We start from the raw sequence: 23,368 nt of genomic DNA on the forward strand, positions 1-23,368 counted from the left end.
GGCCTTTGTTGGCCTGGTAAGCATGATCAACTTGGAGGTTAAGTCGCTGATTCACTGTTCCTACTGATTATTATCAACGGGCCTTTGTTGGCCTGGTGAGCGTGATCAACTTGGAGGTTAAGTGGCTGATTCACTGTTCCTACTGATTATTATCAGCGGGCCTTTGTTGGCCAGGTGAGCGTGATCAACTTGGAGGTTAAGTGGCTGATTCACTGTTCCTACTGATTATTATCAACGGGCCTTTGTTGGCCTGGTGAGCATGATCAACTTGGAGGTTAAGTCGCTGATTCACTGTTCCTACTGATTATTATCAACGGGCCTTTGTTGGCCTGGTGAGCGTGATCAACTTGGAGGTTAAGTGGCTGATTCACTGTACCTACTGATTATTATCAGGGGGCCTTTGTTGGCCTGGTGAGCGTGATCAACTTGGAGGTTAAGTGGCTGATTCACTGTTCCTACTGATTATTATCAACAGGCCTTTGTTGGCCAGGTAAGCGTGATCAACTTGGAGGTTTAGTGGCTGATTCACTGTTCCTACTGATTATTATCAACGGGCCTTTGTTGGCCTGGTAAGCATGATCAACTTGGAGGTTAAGTCGCTGATTCACTGTTCCTACTGATTATTATCAACGGGCCTTTGTTGGCCTGGTGAGCGTGATCAACTTGGAGGTTAAGTGGCTGATTCACTGTACCTACTGATTATTATCAACGGGCCTTTGTTGGCCTGGTGAGCGTGATCAACTTGGAGGTTAAGTCGCTGATTCACTGTTTCCTTCTCGAGTTCAAGATGCTTCTTTCTACAACACAGTCACACGTCTCCCAACTGCTTTGACAAAGAGGTCACTGGAAATGGTCAACACCCAACACCCCACCCTCCCTGATAACCGTAGAAAGACAATATAAAGTAGAAAAAAGAAATTTGCATCAGGAGGTGGATTCATGATGAGTTTTGTCTTAAGGTTTCCATCTGTTACAGGAGTAAGCCTTGTCTATCTTATTGGGTAGGGCTAGGAATGATACTTTCCCCTATGGGAGCCACTGGCTAGTGGCTCTATTCGCTTTACATAGGTGTGTATGTTACTCTAAGCCATAGCCAGTTGAGTTAGACACCGCCGTACTTGGATGTGTTTGTTGCTGAGGTTCTAGTTATTTTCCAAGCATACCGGCAGCATGGAATGTCTGAGGCAAAAAATTCAATTTGTGCTCGGAATATCTTTAGCTTTGTCTTGGTATATCCATATGTATGCAGCAAAGAATGGCAGTTTTTAACCTTAACCTACCCGGGTCTTTCAAAATCTGCCTGCAGGTTTTTGAAGGATTTTGTAGGATTGTGGAAGATAGAATGCAACCTTATTAATTCACATGAGGTCTGATGTTACCTAGATGTTGATTGAGCAAAGAGGATGTGCCTTTGGTCCCTAATATGAGCGAGGATTTTGGAGGATTCAGGAAAGATCTCCGAAAAAAATGAGAAGGGAGATTAACTGACTCTCTTGTCTTCCGACCCAAACAGGGAGGCACCGCTCAGACCAAGGAGTTGATTGAGCAGGCTGCCACCGTGGTGGCCCAGGAGAACGTAGAGCTGACCTGCTGCTTCATTCAGAAGTGTGCCGTGGAGAAAGCCATCCCAGAAATGGATAGACGTCTGGCAACGGTGAGTGTAGCTCAACCCCAATGCTCCCCAAACAGCCAAACCCTCAACACCAGGACCTGTTGGAATCTGTTAGGATGAGTACTGTACCAGTATGCTGACGGTGTTTAGTGTGGGATTTAGGCATACCAGAAATAGAGTCCAACTGTTCATGTGACAGTTTGTGTTTAGATTTACAAGGATGAGGAAAGTTCCTTGTAAATCACTCCAGGGAGTTAGGGTTAAGCCAGGCAACATTTTAGAATCGGGTGTCTAACTGTGAAATTGCAAAACCGGAATGCCCATTTTGTTGAAATTTCAGTCTGTTAGGAAGTCATTTTTCTATGAGTTGGGTACATGATGAGAATATTCCTGCTGACCATGCTAGCTCTTTTTGCTAGCACTCATGATCATTTGTAAGGTTTAGTTTCTGATTCCCAACTCAACTTTTGATTTCCGTTGGCTGAAGTCTTGCAAAGAGATAAGGAGTGTTGTTTGTTTTGAAGCGCGTCATTGGTGCAGATGGATGTCACGATTTAATTATAAGGGATAAATGCTGCATGAAATAAGCATAAGATGATATTCCACGCATTCTACATCAATCCTTTCATCAAAATTTGACATAAAATTCTCAGGAGATTGAGCTGCGCAAGCATGCTCGCAACGAGAATCGGCGCTACTGCGATCCGGTCGTGTTGACATACCAGGCTGAGAGAATGCCAGAACAGATCCGTCTCAAGGTACGTTGTGCAGAAAAACCAAGTACAGCTGATGATATTGGTTGGGGATGAGTTGTGAGCATGATGAGACCATTTTCTGTTGATTACGCTGGCTTTTGCTAGTCACCATGATCATGTTTATAAAGGTTTAGTTTCTGATTCACAGCTCAGAATTGTCGACCCATTATGTAGCGATGGCAGTAAAACCGTCCAAGTTGAACGTTGTTGACTGATTAAATGAGCACAGGTTGGATTGTCCTGTTGACTGCAAAATCACTGAAATCCATTTATTTTTTTCCTGCTTAGCTTTCTCTCCCACTGACTTTCAACTGTGTATGTTAGTTGCCTCGGAGTCACCTCGCCGTCCAGCTTCCTTCTTTTATGGCTGGCTCCCCAAACGATCTCTGCAAAACCTATCTTCAGGACGTTGACCCTCTAGTGCTCAGTAGAGATGCCTTTTGTGTGGGAAAAAATCTCAAAGTGACCCAGGAGAAAATGTGGTTTTTGTTTTTTGTTTGGTCACCGTGTAGGTCGGTGGTGTGCCGGCTGGCCAAATCGCCGTCTACGAAGAATTTGCCCGCAGCATTCCTGGATTCCAGCCAACACCCGAGGCTAATCAGCCACCTGGATTCCTGGTTAAACCAGTACAGGTAAGAAAAGCCATCTTTAACTGAGGAGGACCTAGGAGTAAATTAACTTTTTGTATTTGAGACTGTTGGAATAGTTTTAATGCCTTCCACAGATTGGCTTGCATTTTTCTGTGGTTTTCTTTTGGAGGATTTAGTCAAAACTCGTGCAACCCACAGGTGCTTTATGGTGAAGGGATCGTGCCGAAGTTCGTGATGCAAGCAACCTTAGCAATGCTGCGAACTTGAGAGATGGAAGTGAGGGATCTCTTCTAGGATTTTAATTCTAGTTGTAAATTATTCAGTAATCAGGGATTTTAGACTTGAATACGTTGTTCCTGTTAACAAACTAGAACAAAACCTGGAGAACCTTAAAATAAGTGTTTTAGCCTCAGAAAATGCACCCAATAAATTGATTTTCTTGTTACTCTCAAGTTTGAATTCCTCCCCTTCTTCTGGAATCAACTGCAGCAATCCTACGCCACGGACGAGATCACCCAGATCTACGACAAGTGCGTCTCGGAGATCGAGCAGCACCTGCACGCCCTGATCCAGTCCTCCTCGGCCCAGAGCCAGCATGTGCAGGTGCTTCATACCCTGCTGGAGGCGGTGGTCCTGGCCAGGAACTCGCGGGAGATCGTCACAGCCCTGGCTCTCCTGCAGAAGGTACGGCTGCATCTGAATCTCTGAAGTCCAGGCCCAGTTCGAGGTCTTTACAAATGGGTCAGTCCGTGAGGTTGGGGCACAGTTTGTGACGGTGTCCATCGTTATGTGGCTTCCGTAAAAATGAACAGCTATTTCCCTGCAAGTGGATTCCAAATTATACATCTTGCTAGGCTAAATACAGAGGTGTGTGTCACTTTTACAGAATAAATTGCTTACTCTACAGGTCGTGACAGGTGGTAAAAGTTACCCATGTAACAAGGAAACCGTCACAAATGGTGCCCCAACCTCATTTAATCCCCCTTGTAAAGAACACTGTTTTAACATAGAGCAAGCACCCACTCTATGGTTATAACAAACAACTGTGATAAAGAAGAGATTCTGAGAATCCTAATTTCTTGAGTTCTTGTGGGTTTTGGGGGGTTTTCCGCTCCTGCTTAACAAAGTCTAGGTTATAGCAAAGTTATTTCTCTGGTCATTTTAACTTTGTTGTAACGAGAGTTGACTGTATTTGGCACTCTCTGAGAGTAGACATAGCCATAGCTGGAGTAAAACTCCTTTCGAACATGGCGATGTTCCGAAAATTGCCTTGATCTCTTGATGGGTCCTTGTGTGGACGTTTCCAACATTGTAGGATCTCTGTGTGGGCACAGAATTTATGACAGCAATGGCATTCGTGTTTCGGCCCAGTCTCTCTGTCTTTGTCAGCAGGGAGGGGGCACCAGTCTCTCGCCTAGGGCTAGAAATGACACATGAACCAGCAGAAACCATTGCTTGCTGCTGCAGCCACTGTCTCACAGACCTGTGCGTTATTGCAGGATACAGCTAAATAGGGCAGACATAGCCAATGTTTAAAAACAACAATTCATAGCGTGTGGTACCTTGTCTCTTCTTGCCAGGCTGTGGAAGGCCTTCTGGAGGGCTACACCCCACAGACAATGGAGCCGGAGCTGGCCCTGCGATACCGTGACTGTCACATACTGGTGCTGAAATCACTTCAAGACCAACGGGCCTATGGCCCTCAGTGGACCAATAAGCAGGTTACTAGGTGAGTTGATGTAGGAGGAACTTGGTGCAATCAAATAGGGAGAAAAGACAAGATTAGAAGACATCAGTTTAAGGTTGGTGAGGACAACCGCTCAGAATTTTCTATGAGGGGTACCTCAAAATCAAAATAATGGCCTTGGCAGGATTGGAAGTAGGCTCAATGGACTTAGAAAGCAAAGAACAGAATCGTATTGACCAATTCACCCTGCCATTTGAAGAATTCATTCTTGGTTTATTTGACCTTTGACCCTTTACATTTGTTGGCAGAGTCGTGTGCGAAACGCGTAGTGACCATAAGTACAACCTAGACGCCGTGGAGCAGCTCTTCCGAGCCCACCTCATGAATATGCAGACCTTTGACATGCAACTGGCCCAGGTGAGTCACATGATGGTCACGTGACGCTTTACCCAGTAAGAAGCTTCTGTGTTTTCAATGCTGAAGGCATTCAACCCCTCCAGTAAGACCAGTCTAGCTGTCAGCACCTGCACAGGGTTTGAAGTAATTTAAGTGAAAACTAGTTGCAGTTCTTTAACCACTTCATTTTTCAAGGTTGATGATGCTGGGCCGGCATAATTATCATTTTTTCCATTTTCAAAACTCTTCAAAAATTCATCATTTCATTAACGGACGTTTATAGCCGCATGAAGTTATCTTTAGGCACTACTCTAAGTTGACAGGTAACCTTCATTGACGCCCGAGTATTTCAACCAGGCCTGCAGCCTTGTAAAAAGAGCCCAGATTGTGCGGTGTTATGTAACGTTCTTTTGTTCACGAACCTGGCTCAGTGCACTGCCGACCTCTTTTCAATAGGGGCCAGATTAGTGTGCAGCGGTGCTGTGTGGCTGATTGCTGCGTTGGTAGAGCGCTTTTGTCCCCGGTGGTAATCCCCTTGCTATAAATGCCCCAAACCCTGGTATACAGTTTCAAAACAGGGCTGGATTATCACCACTTTTGAGAGTGAAAAATGTCGCTAATGCCCAGCAGCCTGGTCTTTTGTTCGGAGTACAGCCTTTTGTTACAGGGCCCTGTTTCCTTTGTCCGAGTTTGGAGACCCCTGCCACCCATATAAACCATACGTCTCCGATCCCGGAGTCCCCGGCAGGAAGTGGTTAAGGTGGTCTTACAGTATTCACAAGAAAGTTTGAGAGGTCATTTGTGAAGGGGATGGGCCAACACGCCAGGAAACATGTTAGCAGGTCACACATATGTCATTCTCAGATGTTTAAGAATCAGAACGTTTAGCAAAACACATGATAGTGGGTAGAAAGCAGGTAGAAAAAAGAATAGAAATAGGAACTTAAAGAAAGTTTTTCTGCCTTGTTTGATATGATTCCAGTTGCTGCTGTTGCTGTCCCAGTGACATTACAAGATGCTTTGTCACTTTGCTCTATAGTGTCGAATTTGAAGTACTCAGAGCCAACAAGCATCTGCACTCTGGTTGCTGATATATCCATGCTGTTAACAATCATCGTGAGATTTGCGATTCATTTCATTGCAGTCAATGGAGAATGGCCTCAACTACACGGCAGTGGCCTTTGCCATGAATGTCGTCCGCCGCTACCTGATTGAAGAGAAACAGAGCAACATCTTGAATGAGGCTGACCTGTTCAACACCTTGCACATCCTGGCACGCATCGCTAACCAGACGCCTAACCCACCTGAAGGGTAAGGGACCGGAGGATTTTGTGACCTAGTCCTCCCCTCCCCTCAAGCAAACCGCCACCAGCTTGCACCATCCCGAAGCCCCCCTCTTTTCTTCCCCTAAATGTACCTCACAACTAACCCGCACCCCTCATTTTTCCTCCACCGTCCCGTCCCAAAACAGTTTCCAAAGTGCAATTCCATGCCGATCTTGTAAACCCTAACCTCTACAGAGATCAGAACAACAACCTGCCCACCTTTGACGAGTCCTGTTTTTTTCAATTCTACTCCGCCATTTCACCCCTCCCTACTCCCCCTCCCCGAAAAGCACAGGTCAAATTAAAAGTCCAGTTACAAATAATTGGGGGGAGGACTGTAAAAAGAGAAGCCCCTGGCACAGTTCAGTTTGTACTTGCCTTGAAAATTGATGGCTTGTAATTGACTTGCGAGGACTTACAACTAATTTGTGAGGACTGTGATTGTATTAGTTGGACGATTGATTGGCTTGTGAAGTGTTGATCACTTGCTACAAACCCAACCTCACCTCTTACGATTTTAACCATGCCATATCATCATTTGAGCACCCTACTTTTCACCAGCAACCTTTGGTTTTGTACCACAAATTTAAAAAAAATATGGTTCGTTCTGTTACAAAGTCTGCAACACCTGATTGAGGTGGTCCGCCAGAACCACGACCCCGCCTTCTTGGACAAAGCCCCCGGGGGACCCACCTCTATGATGCACTCGGGCATCTCCCAGGCCAGGGAGTTTGACGACCCGCCAGGCCTGAGGGAGAAGACAGAATACCTCCTGAGGGAGTGGGTCAACATGTACCACTCGCCGGCCAGCGGCAAGGACAGCACCAAGGCCTTCTCGGCTTTTGTCAACCAGGTATGCCTCATCAAGCTGACTTTAAAAAGAAAACCTGCAACACCATCTCCACTGGAGTTTTTGTCTATCATACAATAAATCCTTGATCAACCCTGGGATAAACAAATCCTGGATGTGTCCAAGTTTAAGTTGGGCTCTAACAAAATCTGTCCGCACACAAAGATCTGCAGAGAAGTGGATTCGATTCTCCTATCCCTGCCCAGAATTTATTCCTTTACTGTTCATGCATTGAGTTTCTAACATTCAGCCGGACTGGCTGACTTACATGCCCAATCCTGTCATCCCACCAATCAGATGCACCAACAGGGCATCCTCAAGACAGACGACCTGATCACCCGCTTCTTCCGCATCTGCACGGAGCTGTGCGTGGACCTGTGCTACCGGGCTTTGGCTGAGCAGGCATTGACCCCAACCCTGACCAGAGCCAAGTGCTTCCACACCCTGGATGCCTTTGTCCGCCTGATAGCCCTCCTTGTCAAGCACTCTGGGGATGCCAGCAATGCCGTGACCAAGATCAACCTTCTTAACAAGGTAACAGATTAAAACAGCTTGGAAGAAAATCACCGTAAAATAGTTAATGGGATTCCAAGCAAGATATAGAGTTTTGCTAGTTTCTGAATCACATGTTCATCAAAAAGTCTACAAGGAGTGAATGTTTGAGATATTAATGCATGCAAATTTTATGCAGCTCCATGTGTCATCCAATCAAAGCTACTGGTCACAAACAAGACAAAGGCTGTTGATTGGTTGATTGCTGTCAGCTGATTATTTACATTATGGAGACACTCTGATTGGTCACAGAAGGTCAGAATGTTGTACTACGGTAGACAGTGGAGGTTTTGCTGTAGCATCCTTGACATTTTTTTTTGTTTTGAGTGATAAAGTAGGTGAAGTGCTCGGTGAACATTTTGATCGTAGATCGAGCAGTACCCACCTGTTCTCAGAATCTTGACCATGCAAAACTAAACATATGACCGGTCAGTCTAAGTCTGGCACCTCATCTCCCCATGGCCATTTTGCAGGTTCTGGGCATCGTAGCCGGCGTCCTCCTTCAAGACCATGAGGTGCGTAATACGGAGTTCCAGCAGCTGCCCTACCATCGCATCTTCAACATGCTCCTCCTGGAACTCAACGCTCCCGAACAGATCCTGGAGGCCATCAACTACCAGATCATGACAGCCTTCTGGTAATTATAGTCTCAATGTAGAGGCTGCATCCGAGTTACTTGGCTATGGCTCTCATTAATACACACATCTATGAGAGGTTGCAGTAGCCACTCACTGTTAGATTCCATAGGTACATTATTGTCAGCCGTAGCCAGGAGTTTTGGACACAGGCTTAGGCTGTGTCTGAAATGTCCTGCAGGAACACTAATATCTGTGGAATATGGCCACAGCCACTAGCCAGTGGTGTCCATAGGTGAATGCGTTGTTACTGCTGTAGGCAAGAACTCGGACATGACCTCTTCTTTTTTTTTGTCCTTAATATTTAAATAACCCTGAGAAAAGCAAACTCTGCTTTTGATGTGATGAAACTTTCCAGTGATTGGAGTCTTCATGACTTGACACGCGACAGTTTTTATAAAAAGATTTAGTTTCTGATTCAGGGGCTCATAATCTTGCTAAGATTTCTAAAATAACAGCTGAAAGGCTCTTCAAACTGGTTGTTTGAAGAACGGTGAGTGGTGATCTTAGAATAATAAATCAGGAAAAATAGTGAGTTTGTTTATATTCAATCTAATTCGAGGTGTTGTATTGGGCTCTTAAAACTCCTGAATCCTTCAAAATCCATCCGACAGTTTGGGAGGATTTCCCTGGATTGAGGAAGGTAGGTTCCAAAAACTTTTACAAGGGATTGCGCTCACCGCAAAAACTTTATAAAAAAACCTTTCCATTCTTGAGCAGCGGTTGTTTGTTTTTGGAGGTTGTGGAAATGTTCCTAGCACCAGAATAAATATTGTCCAATTTGCCATCCTGTGTAGCAATGCCTTACACGTCTTGCGGCCTTCCAAAGCACCAGGCTTTGTCTACTCCTGGCTGGAGCTGATCTCTCATCGTATCTTCATTGCAAGGATGCTGGCCATGCTGCCCCAGCAGAAGGTAAACGCACCCTAGACCACCCGTGTTTTATGCTTAATACCTACCTGACATGGACATTTCTCTGTTTTCGTGTAGATAAGAACTCTTGGTAAAGACACTCTTGCACTTTCTTGTTTTCTTGCTCTGTGAACACTTTTTTACTTTGGATTTTTCTTGGTGGTTACCTTGACTGTTCGTCCTTTTAATTCAGATCACCCTAACCCAAAATGGCTCTAAAACTGTTTTCCAGAAAAGGGCTAACCTTGTGTGGACCTAGCTTATCCACTTCATGCCGGGGCATTTTTCAATGTTGATGATGCTGGGCCAGCATAATTATCATTTTTTCCATTTTCAAAATTCTTCAAAAATTCATCATTTCATTTAACGGTCGTTTATAGCCACACAAAGTAATCTAGGCACTACTCTAAGTTGACAGGTGACCTTCATTGACGCCCAAATATTTCAGCCGCCTGCAGCCTTGTGAAAAGAGCCCAGATTGTGCGGTGTTATGTAATTTTCTTTTGTTCACGAACCTAGCTCAGTGCACTGCTGACCTCTTTTCAATAGGGGCCAGATTAGCATGCAGCGGTGCTGTGTGGCTCATCGCTGCGGTGATGGAGCGCTTTTTTCCCCGGTGGTAATCCGCTCGCTCTCAATGCCCCAAACCCTGGTATACAGTTTCAAAAGAAGGCTGGATTATCACCAATTTTGAGAGTGAAAAATGTTGCTAATGCCCAGCAGCCTGGTCTTTTGTTCGGAGTACGGTCTTTTGTTACAGGGCCCTGTTTCCTTTGTCCGAGTTCGGAGACCCTGGCCAAGCATATAAAGCATACGTCTACAATTGCGAAGTCCCCGGCAGGAAGTGGTCAAAGTTCATTTCAGGTTCTCACAACCTGATGGGCGTATCACCCAATTGAAAGCACAGGCTGTGCCCATTTGGGAATAGTAATTGTCCTGTATATTTGCTGCTTGTAGAACAGACTGTTTCAGTCAGAACTACGCTGGGGTCTGTTTGTGATCTTACAGAGTTTCACTGGATATTCCTCGTGGCCCCCTTAAAATGGCCGAAAACACTTGTGTTGTGACTTGTATGGAGCAACTGTCACTGAACAGTAGCTACGCATGTTAGTTATCACAGTACTTGCCACCATCTCCAAATGACCAGTGATAATGTTACCATGGTTACCCTATTTGTCTGCACTAATAAGTTTTCCCAGGCGGGGAACAAGAGCAAATTTACATTTTAGGAAAAATGGAGCTTGGTAATTCCAGAAATTAGGGGTCCATTTTTTTCTTGTCCTTGTCACCTCTGACATATGATTTGTTAGATCAGCGCACATTTTCTAATTTCCAAGAGGGATGAATTAATGCAAATTAACTGTCACGCAAATAGTAGTAGTCTGAAATCAATTCCGGTGATATTTCCGTGTCAAGTAACAAAGGTCAGATGTAACAGGGACACAAAAATGTCACACCTTTGGACCCCTAATTTCTGGAATTACCCAGCCTGAAACACGCTGCAAGCATTTTGCATTTTTATTCATTTGGTTGCCATTACAGCCCCGTTTTTGCTCAACAACTATTTTGTACTTGTAAGCAAATCGCTGAACTTACCAGTTCCACCAGGTTGGCTTTCAGTGATGGTGAAGGTGATGTGTCATAACGATGCATGTTCGTCTGTCTGTCTTTGCAGCAAGGGTGGCCCATGTACGCCCAGCTCCTGATCGACTTGTTCAAGTTCATGGCACCATTCCTACGCAGTGCTGAGCTGCCCAAGTACACAGCACTACTTTACAAGGTAACAAGTTGTTTTTTGAATTTGAAAGGTGTGAGAGTGTAGGAGCTACGTTTGCTGTTTGAGTTGTCCTGAAGAATGTGGCTGAATCAAAAAAAGAAATGAAACAGATTGCCCCGACAGTTTGGACCGTTTTCCAAAAAGAACGGGCTTGCTGAGACAAACAAAAAAGAAGTTCTTGTATTTTTGATGTTCTCATCACTTTGTCAAAATTCCTAATTATCAACCAAAGCCTTAATGAAAGTGTCTGAAAAATGCTTTCACTTGTAAGTTGCCTGCATAGATTATGGAGAACATGCCCTGCTTTGTAGTTTAAAACATCAGAAATCTTGACATCCTGATCAATGTGGACAGTGTGAAGGTGACAATGTATACATTTTCCTATTGTTTGTTGATTGTTTTAATACGAGCCGTGTGTTTTTACTCAAAGGTGCCTCTTGGAGACTTCCAAACTCATTTTTTGGAAAGCATCAGTACGAAATGAACACAAAGTTAGAACACGGGAATATTTTGGCCATGGTCGTTATTTTAGAACATTTAGATGGATGATTTGGAGTTTTGGAGAAACTGTCCTGTGTACGTCAGGGTTGACATTGTCACTGACTTGTTCTGCCCTCTCTTTCCAGGGCTGTTTGAGGGTTCTGCTGGTCCTCCTCCACGACTTCCCCGAGTTCCTCTGCGACTACCACTACGGCTTCTGCGACGTCATCCCACCCAACTGCATCCAGATGCGCAACCTGATCCTGAGTGCGTTCCCTCGCAACATGCGGCTGCCCGACCCCTTCACCCCCAACCTGAAGGTGGAGATGCTGACGGACATCACCCAGCCGCCCCGCATCATGACCAACTTTGCCGCCATGATACAGCCGGCTTCCTTCAAGAAGGTTCTTAATAAATTTTAATTTAGTCATATCTGATGATCCAACAACACATTTAGCGCCAATGACAGGATGATAATGAGTGAGGAAGACAAGTGAAGGGATGTTCAGTTTTAGAGATGGGAGGAACACCCCGGATAAATGTTTAGGGGAAAATCTAGAGACTCAGGTAGGGACTGAAAACTCGATCCACGTGTGGACCGAGTCGGAATCGAACCAAGACCGGAGAGGTAGAAGGCACAGAAAGAAACATTCATCAACCTGACAACGCTAACCTGAACGCCACGCTCCCATACGCAGCGTGTATGTGTGTAGAGAAATCACCATCCTTGTCTGTGCCCTCGGCACTGTCAACAGAATAGAATGTATTCTTGCGTCAGCCATCTTGAATTGAAAGTGAGGTTAACTTTTCATTTTTGTAACCTAAGAAAAAAATTAAAGCAATAAAATTAAAGTTCATTACAAATTTATGCCAGTTTGTGTTCGGAATAAGTTCAAATTTGTCCTAAGTTATATTCAAACATTTTGAGCCTCACTAAAAATAAAAGTGAGGCTTGGAACCCAAAACAGTCTGGTACCACCTCATAACAGGTTACATTCAATATGATAGATTCAAGGAACAAGATAAAAATGGCTTCCCTGGGAGTAAGGTCTATTTGATATTATGTCACTGTGCCCGTTTTAAATTTGAGAGTATTTTGCAGTGAATTTACATTTGCTGACGTAAGGTTAGTGCTGGTATTAAATAACCAGCCACTCCGGATTCTATTGGACGACATCTTTTCATGTATTAATCTTCTGTATTCAAGAACACAGAATCCAAGAAAACCATGCATGCGACGCGCTAACACACTTTTTCTCTTCCCTGAATCTACACGCTACCAGGACCTGGACTCGTACCTCAAGACCCGCAGCCCTGTAACGTTCCTCTCGGAGCTGCGCAGCCACCTGCAGGTGTCGCAGGAGCCTGGCCAGCGCTACAACACGGCGCTGATGAATGCCCTGGTGCTGTACGTGGGCTCGCAGGCCATCGCCTACATCCATAGCAAGAACAGTACCCCCTCCATGAGCACCATCCCCCACTCCTCCCACATGGACATCTTCCAGAACCTGGTGGTGGACTTGGACACGGAAGGTCAGCAAAGCAGACGTGATCAGTGTTGCATGCATTAGAAAGCAGAAACTGAACTCTTTGTTTTGATGTGGGACTCCGTTTAGCATCCTGATAGAGATGGACTCGTGGGTGAAACTTGTTGGTCGTTCCTTTTGACTTGCACTGTGCAAGATTCATTAAAGACCACTGACTCCAACATGGCTCTTCCGACTTGCAGTTCATTTTGTTGTCATCTCACAAATTTCAGTTTGAATCTCCCTTCTCGCGTCTCTCCCTACGTGGAACCATGTCCCAGACCCCTTCATTCGCCTTATTTGCTGTGTCCTTTCTTTAATCCATGCTAGGGCTGTGCCGAGTATCCAAATATGTGATCGATTATCGAATATTATTTTCCAAATAAGAATATTCGAATGCAAGATTCATCAAAAGAAAGGGCGAGTTTTCTTTAGTGTTAAATGAGAAAATTGCACAATGAAGGCTTGTTTCAAGCAGATTCCAATGAAAAGTGACAGAAATCTTACAATGATTCAGAAGGTAAATTATTCATTAAAGTTATTAAAGGAATGAAAGGAGTTGAAATTTTCAACAGGACAAGAAGTATTGTTCATCTCTAAATCTTGCTAAATCGTGGCTGGAGATACTCCTAGACATGAGAAGCTATTATAGTGATTATAATGCACAATTGTGTGCATTATTACAATTGATTTGGTATATGGTTTGTTATCAACAGTCTGCCGGTCGGTATGACTGAATATTCAATTTGAAATGAAGGTCGAATATTCGAATAGTGAATTATTCAAATTGATTCAGCCCTAATCCATGTTGATGTGTTTCTTGCTTGTGTATAATGCTGTCGTCGTGTCACTCTCTTGAAGAAAGATATTTGCTCAGATTGAAACATCCACAACTTTCAGTTACTGAAAGTAACTCCTCAAAAACTACTCTTTCAAATTTTGCAGCATTTTGATTGGTTAAGTGCTGCCCCTCTTGACCCAAGACTTGATCTCCTGATTTGCACTGCAAAGATTATGATATTGGTGTGCTGTATAAAGTTTGACTTTATGACATAGTTATGTTTTCACATCCTTGTTTGTTATGCATTTTTGTCCAGGGCGGTACCTTTTCCTGAATGCAATAGCCAACCAGCTGAGATATCCCAACAGCCACACCCACTACTTCAGTTGTACCCTCCTGTATCTCTTTGCCGAGGCCAACACAGAGGCTATGCAAGAGCAGATCACCAGGTACTAAACTTTGGAGCCGCCATCCTTGTAAAAATCAAATCACATTTTGCCCTTAACAGATCAAACACCTTGACCCCAGTGCTTTTCAGTACTTAAACTTCACAAACTTACTTTGGTTGGACTCGAACCCATGACTTCTTACTTATCAGTGTAGATGTGTAAAAACCACTCGACAATCTATTCAAATTAGCTAGCTGAAAAGTTTTTTCAAAGTATAGATTTTGTCGGGTTTTTTTTTTTTTTCAGTTTGTGGGTGACATTAAGGTTGCATGGCAGGGTGACATGATCTTTTTCAACACCATTTCATATCTAAAGGGGCACACACTGTGCATAACTGTACGACCTTGCCCAGCAGGTAGCTTTTGAGACCATGAGCACCTCCGTCTTGAAGATAACTCGATCGTTGTTCCATTCCCCCCCCACCCCTCACCCCTCCTGGTTTCTTTTCAAAGGGTGCTACTGGAGCGACTGATAGTGAATCGACCACACCCTTGGGGCCTTCTCATCACCTTCATCGATCTCATCAGGAATCCCAGCTTCAAGTTCTGGAATCATGAGTTTGTCCACTGCGCACCGGAGATCGAGAAGTAAGTAGGGGGACCGTCTAGCGGTCCTAGTCAGTCTACTCAGAAGACTGTCCATTCATTTATCTCATTTGTGCTAGTGGAACCAGGTGTCTGCTGTTGTTGGATATATTGCCTGATAAAGGTGGTAAATTTGTGAAACTTTTTAATGAGTTTGTCTCTTCTCAAGTCCAAATAAACAATTGTTTTCTTTTACCACATTTTGTTCCACAGATTGTTTGAGTCAGTCGCCAGGAGTTGCATGCAGCAGAAAAGCCAGGCCCCCGTCATGAATCGAGAGCAGGTGGAGGCCCACGAGTAGTCATCGCCCGCTCTCCCTCTCCGTCAACCTCCTGGGTCAGGACCACCCCGTCTTACACCAGGACAGAAGAACAGTGATGTGAAATATCTATGCAGCCATGTGTTCAGCCGCTGTGCAGCTGGGCACGTAGGCTGTATATGAATTATGTACAGATGTATTTAATTAGAGGTCTTTGCAATGTGTTGAAGCAGCTAACGGTGATGTGACTGATGGCTCCACGCCCAGAAGATCGAATTTGGATTACAAATTGTTTATGGATATTAGGGACCATCCGCTATTCTAAGATTGGTTTCTGAAAAGTTGAAGGAGAACACAATTTTTGATGTAGGCATCCATATCGGTTCCAGGCTTGTGTTCAAAGTAGTCAGGCACCAATTGTGTGACGTCACATTGCTATTAAAGCCAATATGGGGGAACTAGACACCTCGGTTCAAATGTTTCGAGGGGACGTCAAGAGATGGGCCCAATTCGTCTCTTGTCAAACAAGGGGCTGTTAGGAAAAATAGTTTCCAACAAACAACTTGCCGATCCTCTGGAAGGGGAGACTGAATCTCTTGGCATATCACTGACATTATAATTGTTACTCTCTTAGAATTACACTCTAAATCAAAAAAAGGGTCGTATATCAGAGAAAGTCCTTTTTGTACGACCAGTTTCTGGAGTATCCATAACAGCAAAGTTTGAATTTCTCTTATTGTTACTGATCCTCGTTTTTGGTTGAAGTGGTATTGCATCGGAACAAAGAGTGATTATATGCACAATGAACTACAAGAAAAGCACCCAATTGTTGCCTTACTGAACAGATATAACTAGTGAACAACTACAGCGTTCCATCAGAAGGGCTCATTCAATGAAGAACTTTTTTCAAAACTCAGCTTTTTGCCATTATCTTTTTCCCTTCCAGCTCACTTAGAACTCCAAGGAAGGGAAGCCTGCAGTTTCCTAAAAGCCACAAGGGTATTATATAGGTCTGTAGGACCTTTTGTTCTTTTTGCGGCTAGGAAGCCCCTTCAACATTTTTGGTCGGTTCTAATTCTTGTACAATTCAATAGAATGAAAGTGGCCACATCCTTCCCCTTTTAAGGGGGTGATATTGCAGGGTGTCTGTAATGTGAAATTGGAAACCACGAACGTATGGAGGGCTTAAACTTCTAGCTCCGTCAATTTTGACGTTGGCATTGACCGAATCGTTAAATCAGAATTGCTCTTTTTTCAAGAACTGATTTTATGAGTTTTTACTTTGAGTGCCAGAGTATAAATCGTCCATATTGGACCAGCCGCATTGCACAGTAATGCAAGCAGTATCTGAGCGATTACCCTCCTGAATTTCAACAGAACCACTTCTTCCCCCAAGGAGGTTTCCCAAAATTTATGTAGTGGCAAGATTTTCCTTTATTTCAGTCAGTGCATTGCATTGCAACTCTTATGGAATGGTTTGGGGTTTTTTTTTCCGGTGACTGTCAGAGTAGAAGCGTCGAAGAGAGAACATTTTGAATTTCTTGCACATGATTAGTCATTTTCTTAAAGTTATACTCCTCAGTCTTGTAGCCTTAACACAAAGCACGTGGAAAGGAACCACTGAAGATGGAAGATCTCGTTTCAAATTTGAACTTCAGAAGAAATGTGTGTACCCTCATGTATCGACGCAAGAAACGTCAGTGGTCATAATTTTCTGTTGGGCCTTCAAGATGGAAGGCTCAGAGTATTGTGTGCCTTGTTCATTGCACACCAACAAGGCGGTGTTAAGTATCAAAGGATTATGGGATACCAGTGTATCTCCGAAGTCGGTCATTTTTGGTATTGATGAAAATCATAAACTTTTGTCTCAAAGATCGCTAGCCACGTAATGGCCTATTGGTGAATCGGGCCTTTGATTCCATTTTGATAACCAACTTGTTCGTGAGTCCTGTATATTTAAGACCTTGAACGTATATAATTGTCTGCTTCATATTTGACAAATAAAAACAGCTTTACTGATTCAGCTCTTGGTTCCATAGTGTTTGTTTTGTGATGTTTACATTCAATCTAAAAATATGAAGTTCGGCCGTTCTTCAAACAGTTTAAAGGAGATGTGTAGACCTGTGTCTTTGCCTGTTTGGCGTTGGCTTCCTTACGGCAGTGGGTCCAAGGCGTTTGCGGTTGAGTTTCTTTTCCCAGTCTGAAAAACAGATCTTGCTTTCGTCACTGAAGGTCAACAATATAAAAGGAAATCTCTAGGAGGAAAAAAGTATTATGTGACACTTGCAAGTAATGCTCAAGCTCCGCCCACCAAACGAGATTGAACGGTATTGGAACTACGTGTACGCCTGATATCAAGAGGAAACCTTGTCTACTTTGGGAGCACAGCATCGTAGACAATGTACATAATCATGCAGGGACAGTTGCAATCAATACACACACTGCAATCTTCATGCCATCAAAGCTCAGGTAGCTCTCAATGTCGCTGAAAAAAGGCCGTGACAAATGCCCCAGTGTACAGTGTATATGTTTTTGAAGCCGTAACCTAAATTTGATTTTCAGTTGATTTTTTACCACCAAAAATGAGTTCGTAGCTCAGTCAACATCACTTTAGTCCCCCTGTGTAGTGTTTAATGTGGCAAATGTTTGCATTTGATTGAGTTAAATACATAACAAGATTTAAACATTCGTTTGCTGCTTATGGTACCAAAAAGCGTATAGCGCCCCCTAGCGGCACTAGTTGATGGTACTGTTTTCTCCCCCCCCCCCCAATTAAACACGCGTTTATTCTTTTAATCCGGGATTTGTAGGACAACAAATTGTCATTGGGAGTCCACTTCCGCCATCATGACCAATTGCTAAAACGTGGAATCTTAGTAACAGTTGTGAAAGCTAAAACTGAGCTGGGGAATGGAAGCCGCGTCCAAGGCCTGTGCCCCCCCCCGGCTCGGAAATTAGAAAAACAATCTGGTAATAGTTTGCCTCGGTCAGTGTTTTACCTTTCACTCTACAAGAACAAGGTAGTTTGGATCGAACCTAACCCCTCCCCCCCAAAAAAGGGGGGCCCTAAAGTGCTGCCTACTGTACAAAACTGTTCCTCAACTTTGCCAATGCTTAAGTACAGTCCGACGAGTGCTATGAGACATTTTATCCCTTCGACAGACTGATTGCATTATTTGTGTCATGACCTCATAAGCCCCAGGCCATATAGACATGTACATATAGACAGGGCGAATGATACAACCTCGTGAGCCCGTTATAATGAGCAGTCATTGTTCGTCAATCCTCCTTGCCTCAGCGTGACTAAAGATGCACGAGAAGGACTCGCCTTTGAAACCACCGGCCATTGAAATGTCTTTAAAAGCTATGCGCGGCCAGGAGCCAAAGCCGAACAAAGACGAAGACTATTGATTTTTCCCACGACAGTTAATGCCCGAAAGAACGTTTTATCACGCCTGTGCAGCTTGTGACACACTACCTATAGCAGACAGGTGCGCGGACGGTGAAACAAGGCAAACAGTTGAACATCATCAAGGTAAAGGAATGATTCTCGGCAGTTTCTTCTTGGCTGGTGCTGGAGGACGGACTTTCTCTGGTCTATTGCATTTTCGTTGACTGGATTATTCCCACAGTACACTGTAGAACGTCATTCTTTGAAGTACAAGAGGTGAGTCTTTCAGTTGATAGGTTTCACAGCCGTACCGTACCGTAAATAAACTGTCGTAGACGACAATGATAAATACTCTCACACACTGAAAACACAAATCGATGAAAATATGAACCACTCAGACTCAAAGATCGTGAGACACAAGTTTTTGGATACTGTTTTTGGCTTTTCGATAGTCTTTTTGGGTAATATGGAGATTTTAACTTTCTCTGCAGATGATAATCTCCCCTTATCAAAGTCGAACACCTTCGCCATTATCAAAAGAAAAATCGCTCCACTTATTGCAAAAAAAGCTGAAGTCTGATGTCATCCAGATTTCCCAGAAATACAAACTTACAGTCCTGTCTAGAGGAGGGACCAATTAAACCATCTGCAAGAGCCAATGACCCGTAGCTCTTCTTCATATCCCCTCAAGTTTCCTGTAACCAGACTCTAGATTGCTAGAAATAGGCTATTGACTTTCATTATTGGAGGGGCGGACCTTTAGTGCACTTAGCTTGCGCCCGGGCGAGAGAAATTTAAAATGGTCCCTTTCCAGTATCACTCAGAGGTTATGACGTAAAAATCACCCTGAAAATCAAACGAAAACTGTTAACTTGCTGTGACGGTAAGATCTTGTTGATATTGCTGTGTGTGTGATATTGCGCTAGTGTGATGTTTAGATATCATTTTAGACAGTTGCTATTTCGCGTGTGTGCCCGTCGTAAAGTGATCATGCACCCTGTTAACAATGGTCGCGGTGTGCATGGGAAAATGGGTACATGTATACACGAGACGCACCTTAATCATTGGGCAGGGAAGACAACGCACGGGGTGATTGATTGAAGTACATGTACACGTATTAGCATAATAAAGGTCTGTATACGCTCAATCCTATCCAGCCATCCATAGACTGAACATTCGCCAAACCCTTTTATGAAATAAACACTATGCCAAATCCTGTGTATTTCTTGCACATGTATATCGCTACAAAATATGACACGTCGAAACTTTTGAATTTTTTTTGCTCCAGTTCTATTAAATAAAGCTTGAAGAAATGTAAGCAGAAATGTAACGAACTAAATGTAGTCAATAACTGTATTCCGAGATCCATGTTCCAGCTCTAGTTTGCTTAATGAAAATTACAAACATACAAATTAACAGCAAGGTGGGAACCTCAGAGTATCTCAAAACTAATAACATATTTAAAAAGTATAAACGTTCTATGAGATAAAATTATGTGAATTTTCTCTCAGCATTTGATTTATTTCATTGTTTAAATATCAATTCCTTATCGTTTGAAGAACGTCCTGAAAGAAACATCTAGTTATTTTAATTTTTTTGTGATAATCTCACAAAATATTTCCTCCTCTAGCTCATGTATGAAATTGTAAAAAAAAAAAACACATCTTTGCTTCATCCAAACAGAATTTTCCCGATGCATTTCTGTGGCCAAGGAATCATGTGCACCAAATTCAAAGTTTTCCTACTGACGATGGTGTTCAGCGTCAGCAGCACGCTCTTCTTTGTGTACATCTTCGAGAGGAGTGACCGGGCCCCGTACTCCCTTCACGACCTGCTGAAGAAATCGCAGAGATCGATGACCGGGCGTTTCCAACTGGCTGCCAAGGGAACAGTAGATGCGGCAGCGATGCACAGGTTAATATCGTCTTTCTATTCAAATGCAGACCAGAATCGCACTGAAGTTGTTAATTCGTCCGCCTCATCAACAGGAGGAGGCAAGAAAAAATTACAAGCTGGAAATTGGAAAGTGACCGACAGCAGTGGTTCGAAATCGGTAAATGAATCAATTCAGGAGGATGTCGGGCCTCCATCTTCTCAAGAACGAATAAACAAAAGTGGGGCCGACACAGAAATGAAGTTCGATCTAGGGAAATCTAAAGAGTCGTCTGTACCAGGAAAAGAAGTTGACAGTGGGAGAGTTGAAGGGACAACAGACTTGAAACAGCTCACAAAAGATAGTAACCAAACCAACAAGGCCACATCTTCACCAGACAGTAAACTACCTCTCGGAAATAAATCATGGACGGGAGGAAACCAGAAGCTGAACGCGAGTAACAAACCAGACTCAAAGACGCCCGAATTGCAGATACATCGAGATGGAGATAAGAATGGCTCAGAGGGCAAACTAGTGTTGAACAAGTCCGTGGCTTCTTCGATGAAATGGGACAAGAACAATACCGCTGGTGTTCATCTGACTCACCATTCTACCAACGGGATTGTCAACGGCCAAATCAGGCCAGCTCAGGGCAAAAACGCTGGCAGTGGGAAATGGGCCGGGGAAAAGAAACAAGATGGTGGCTTCAAAAAAGAGACCCCAAAAGAGGTGCTTTCCTCTGACAAAACGAATCCACTGAAAACCCGGAAAGATGCTTCCAAGGTGGTGGACTTTCAAAAGAGATGGGATGCAAATAAGGGCGACGGAAGAAAACCTAAGACAGCGCAGAAGACTAACCAAAAGCCTCTTTGGGCGAATGGTAAGGAGACTAACAACGCTGCACAGTTTTCGGGTGTCAAGAAGGCGCCTGAAGATAAATGGAAGAAAGAACACAATATGAACGTAGAGGCAAAGAATAGAGGCGACCCCATCAAAGTTGCACCAGTCCCTCAACAGGGGAAAAAAAGCAACGACAACAGCGGCAAACCAACGAGAGATCAGAAACAGGTAACGCAAAATCATTGGAAACCACCCCCCATGCAAGAATGGAAGAAGCCTGGTCCTGCCAAATTATCGGGGCAGCTTCCGAAGACGGTAAAGGGTAATGAAAACCAGAGGGCTAAACCTGCACCTCCGCTGAAACAAGGGGCTAAAGCTGGCATAGATACATCTGTTGCCAGAAACGAGAGGGACAAACAGGTGCGTGGCAACTGGAATAAAGCGGGAGATAAACATGCAGTTCAAGATAGGAAATTGAAACAAGAGGCTCCAAAATCATCGGGATACGTGAATGGAAGTGAAAATTCCTCGCCTCTAAAAATTTCTAACAATGGAAATAAAGTTGCTGGCAGTGGACCTCTGTTGGCTGTTGGAGGGAACACAAAATTAGTTTCGAAGAATGATCCAGTCAATGGAGCTGGTAACCCAATGATGACACATGACTTCGGTCTCGTTTTGAATGAACCTTTAGCCTGCAAGAAAGCTGACGGCAGCAACAAAGCCGTATTCTTATTGGTTCTGGTCGTCACGACACACGGGAATAGCGACGCTCGGCAGACCATCCGAGAAACCTGGGCCAGCCCAGGGGATGTGATGGGAAAGGCGATCGTCACCTTGTTCATGCTGGGCCAAAGCATAAACAGGACTCTCGACAAGCTCCTCAAAAGTGAGAGCGACAAATATCACGACATTCTTGTGGAGGACTTTGTAGACAGTTACAGAAATCTCACCCTAAAGACAATGATGGGCCTGAAGTGGATGGGAGAATACTGCCCTCAAGCGTCGTATGTCATGAAAACAGACGACGACATGTACATTAATCGGGAGAACCTGTTGAGTCTCCTAACGAGTCCAGCGACCCCTACAAAACGGTTCGTGACTGGGCACGTCTTTGGGGGAATGCCACCGATCCGGATCAGCACGCAGAAGAACTACATGCCGGTGGAAATTTACGGGGAGCCAAAATACCCTCCCTACTGCGCAGGCGCAGCCTACGTCATGTCAGGTGACGTCCCCACCCTGGTGTTCAACGTGGCTACCCTCATTCCAAAATATGTTCACATCGAAGACGTGCTGGTTGGGATTTGTTTGAGAAAGCTCGGCATCAAACCGATTCAAAACAATGGGTTCCGGCACAACGCCATGCCTTTCGTCCCGTACTCCTTTTGCAATTACCAAAACGTTATCACTATGCATGGAGCAACGATACAAAACATGCTTTCCATTTGGAATGGCCAGAAGGCCGATCGTCAAAGTAAACAAAATAAGCAATGCTGAATGTATTGAACTAAGTAGCCACCAGAACCCACACTAAGCAAGAAAAAGCACGCTGTAGTCTCTGTGCACGACCAGCATTTGGCTTAAAATCCCTCAGCAGACAACTGGGTAAAACAAACCTAACCTGCCTTGGGTATTAGTGATGTACAATATCTCACTTTGTACGGTTATATCAAAGCAAGTGGAATTGTATTGTGTGATACCTTCGTTGTTCAGAAAGCAATACTAAGAAAAAAATGAAAACCTCTTGGGGGTCGAAGACTCCAAGCGTCCCATCCCCTTTCCGTAGCAGATGACGTCCACAGTCGAGACTCTACTGACACGCTACACATGGTGGACAGCGTTTTGTAATTTAATTTGTAAATAATTTATCATTAACTTGTGATAAGACCTCTTGAAAGGTGGTCAGAACAGAAGGAAAGAAATACGTGTACCTCTAAATTGGTGTAGAACTTGCACAGAGTATTACTGCACATCGACATTACTAACTAAATGACAGACTATTTCCCGCCAACGACATGCATGGTCATATTATTATTGTTGGAATTGCGTCTTGAAAACTGTAGCTAGACTCTTTCGGTCGAGGTAGGCATAAAC

At 43.9% G+C, this 23,368-nt stretch overlaps 2 protein-coding genes across 3 annotated transcripts in view; both read left to right on the forward strand.

Moving 5' to 3' along the window:
- The window catches only part of cnot1 (CCR4-NOT transcription complex subunit 1), a 47,242-nt gene extending 30,049 nt beyond the window's left edge, over window positions 1-17,193 (forward strand). For both annotated transcript variants that reach the window (XM_087138084.1, XM_022238792.2), the window contains 17 exons: window positions 1,514-1,654; window positions 2,266-2,370; window positions 2,880-2,999; window positions 3,447-3,641; window positions 4,538-4,686; window positions 4,953-5,061; window positions 6,185-6,351; window positions 6,984-7,218; window positions 7,513-7,749; window positions 8,241-8,404; window positions 9,200-9,317; window positions 10,990-11,094; window positions 11,718-11,975; window positions 12,855-13,104; window positions 14,195-14,327; window positions 14,780-14,914; window positions 15,125-17,193. In XM_087138084.1, coding sequence (XP_086994210.1) covers window positions 1,514-1,654; window positions 2,266-2,370; window positions 2,880-2,999; window positions 3,447-3,641; window positions 4,538-4,686; window positions 4,953-5,061; window positions 6,185-6,351; window positions 6,984-7,218; window positions 7,513-7,749; window positions 8,241-8,404; window positions 9,200-9,317; window positions 10,990-11,094; window positions 11,718-11,975; window positions 12,855-13,104; window positions 14,195-14,327; window positions 14,780-14,914; window positions 15,125-15,212 — 2,709 coding nt within the window. In that variant the 3' untranslated portion in view covers window positions 15,213-17,193. The remainder of the gene's footprint in view (window positions 1-1,513; window positions 1,655-2,265; window positions 2,371-2,879; window positions 3,000-3,446; window positions 3,642-4,537; window positions 4,687-4,952; window positions 5,062-6,184; window positions 6,352-6,983; window positions 7,219-7,512; window positions 7,750-8,240; window positions 8,405-9,199; window positions 9,318-10,989; window positions 11,095-11,717; window positions 11,976-12,854; window positions 13,105-14,194; window positions 14,328-14,779; window positions 14,915-15,124) is intronic.
- Window positions 17,194-18,509: 1,316 nt separating this feature from the next.
- Window positions 18,510-23,212, forward strand: LOC110981313 (uncharacterized). Its single transcript, XM_022238799.2, has 2 exons — window positions 18,510-18,837; window positions 20,245-23,212. Exon 2 carries the CDS (start codon window positions 20,255-20,257, stop codon window positions 22,769-22,771), a length of 2,517 nt encoding a protein of 838 aa, XP_022094491.2. The 5' UTR covers window positions 18,510-18,837; window positions 20,245-20,254; the 3' UTR covers window positions 22,772-23,212.
- Window positions 23,213-23,368: the final 156 nt, after the last annotated feature.

The sequence above is a fragment of the Acanthaster planci genome, linkage group LG06 (genome assembly GCF_054643075.1).
Source record: "Acanthaster planci isolate LZ-2023a linkage group LG06, COTS_SCS, whole genome shotgun sequence".
Classification (NCBI taxonomy): Eukaryota; Metazoa; Echinodermata; class Asteroidea; order Valvatida; family Acanthasteridae; genus Acanthaster; species Acanthaster planci.

Coding starts and splice junctions, on each gene's coding strand:
- LOC110981313 (XM_022238799.2), top strand. CDS start 20,255: ATGCATTTCTGTGGCCAAGGAATCATGTGCACCAAATTCAAAGTTTTC.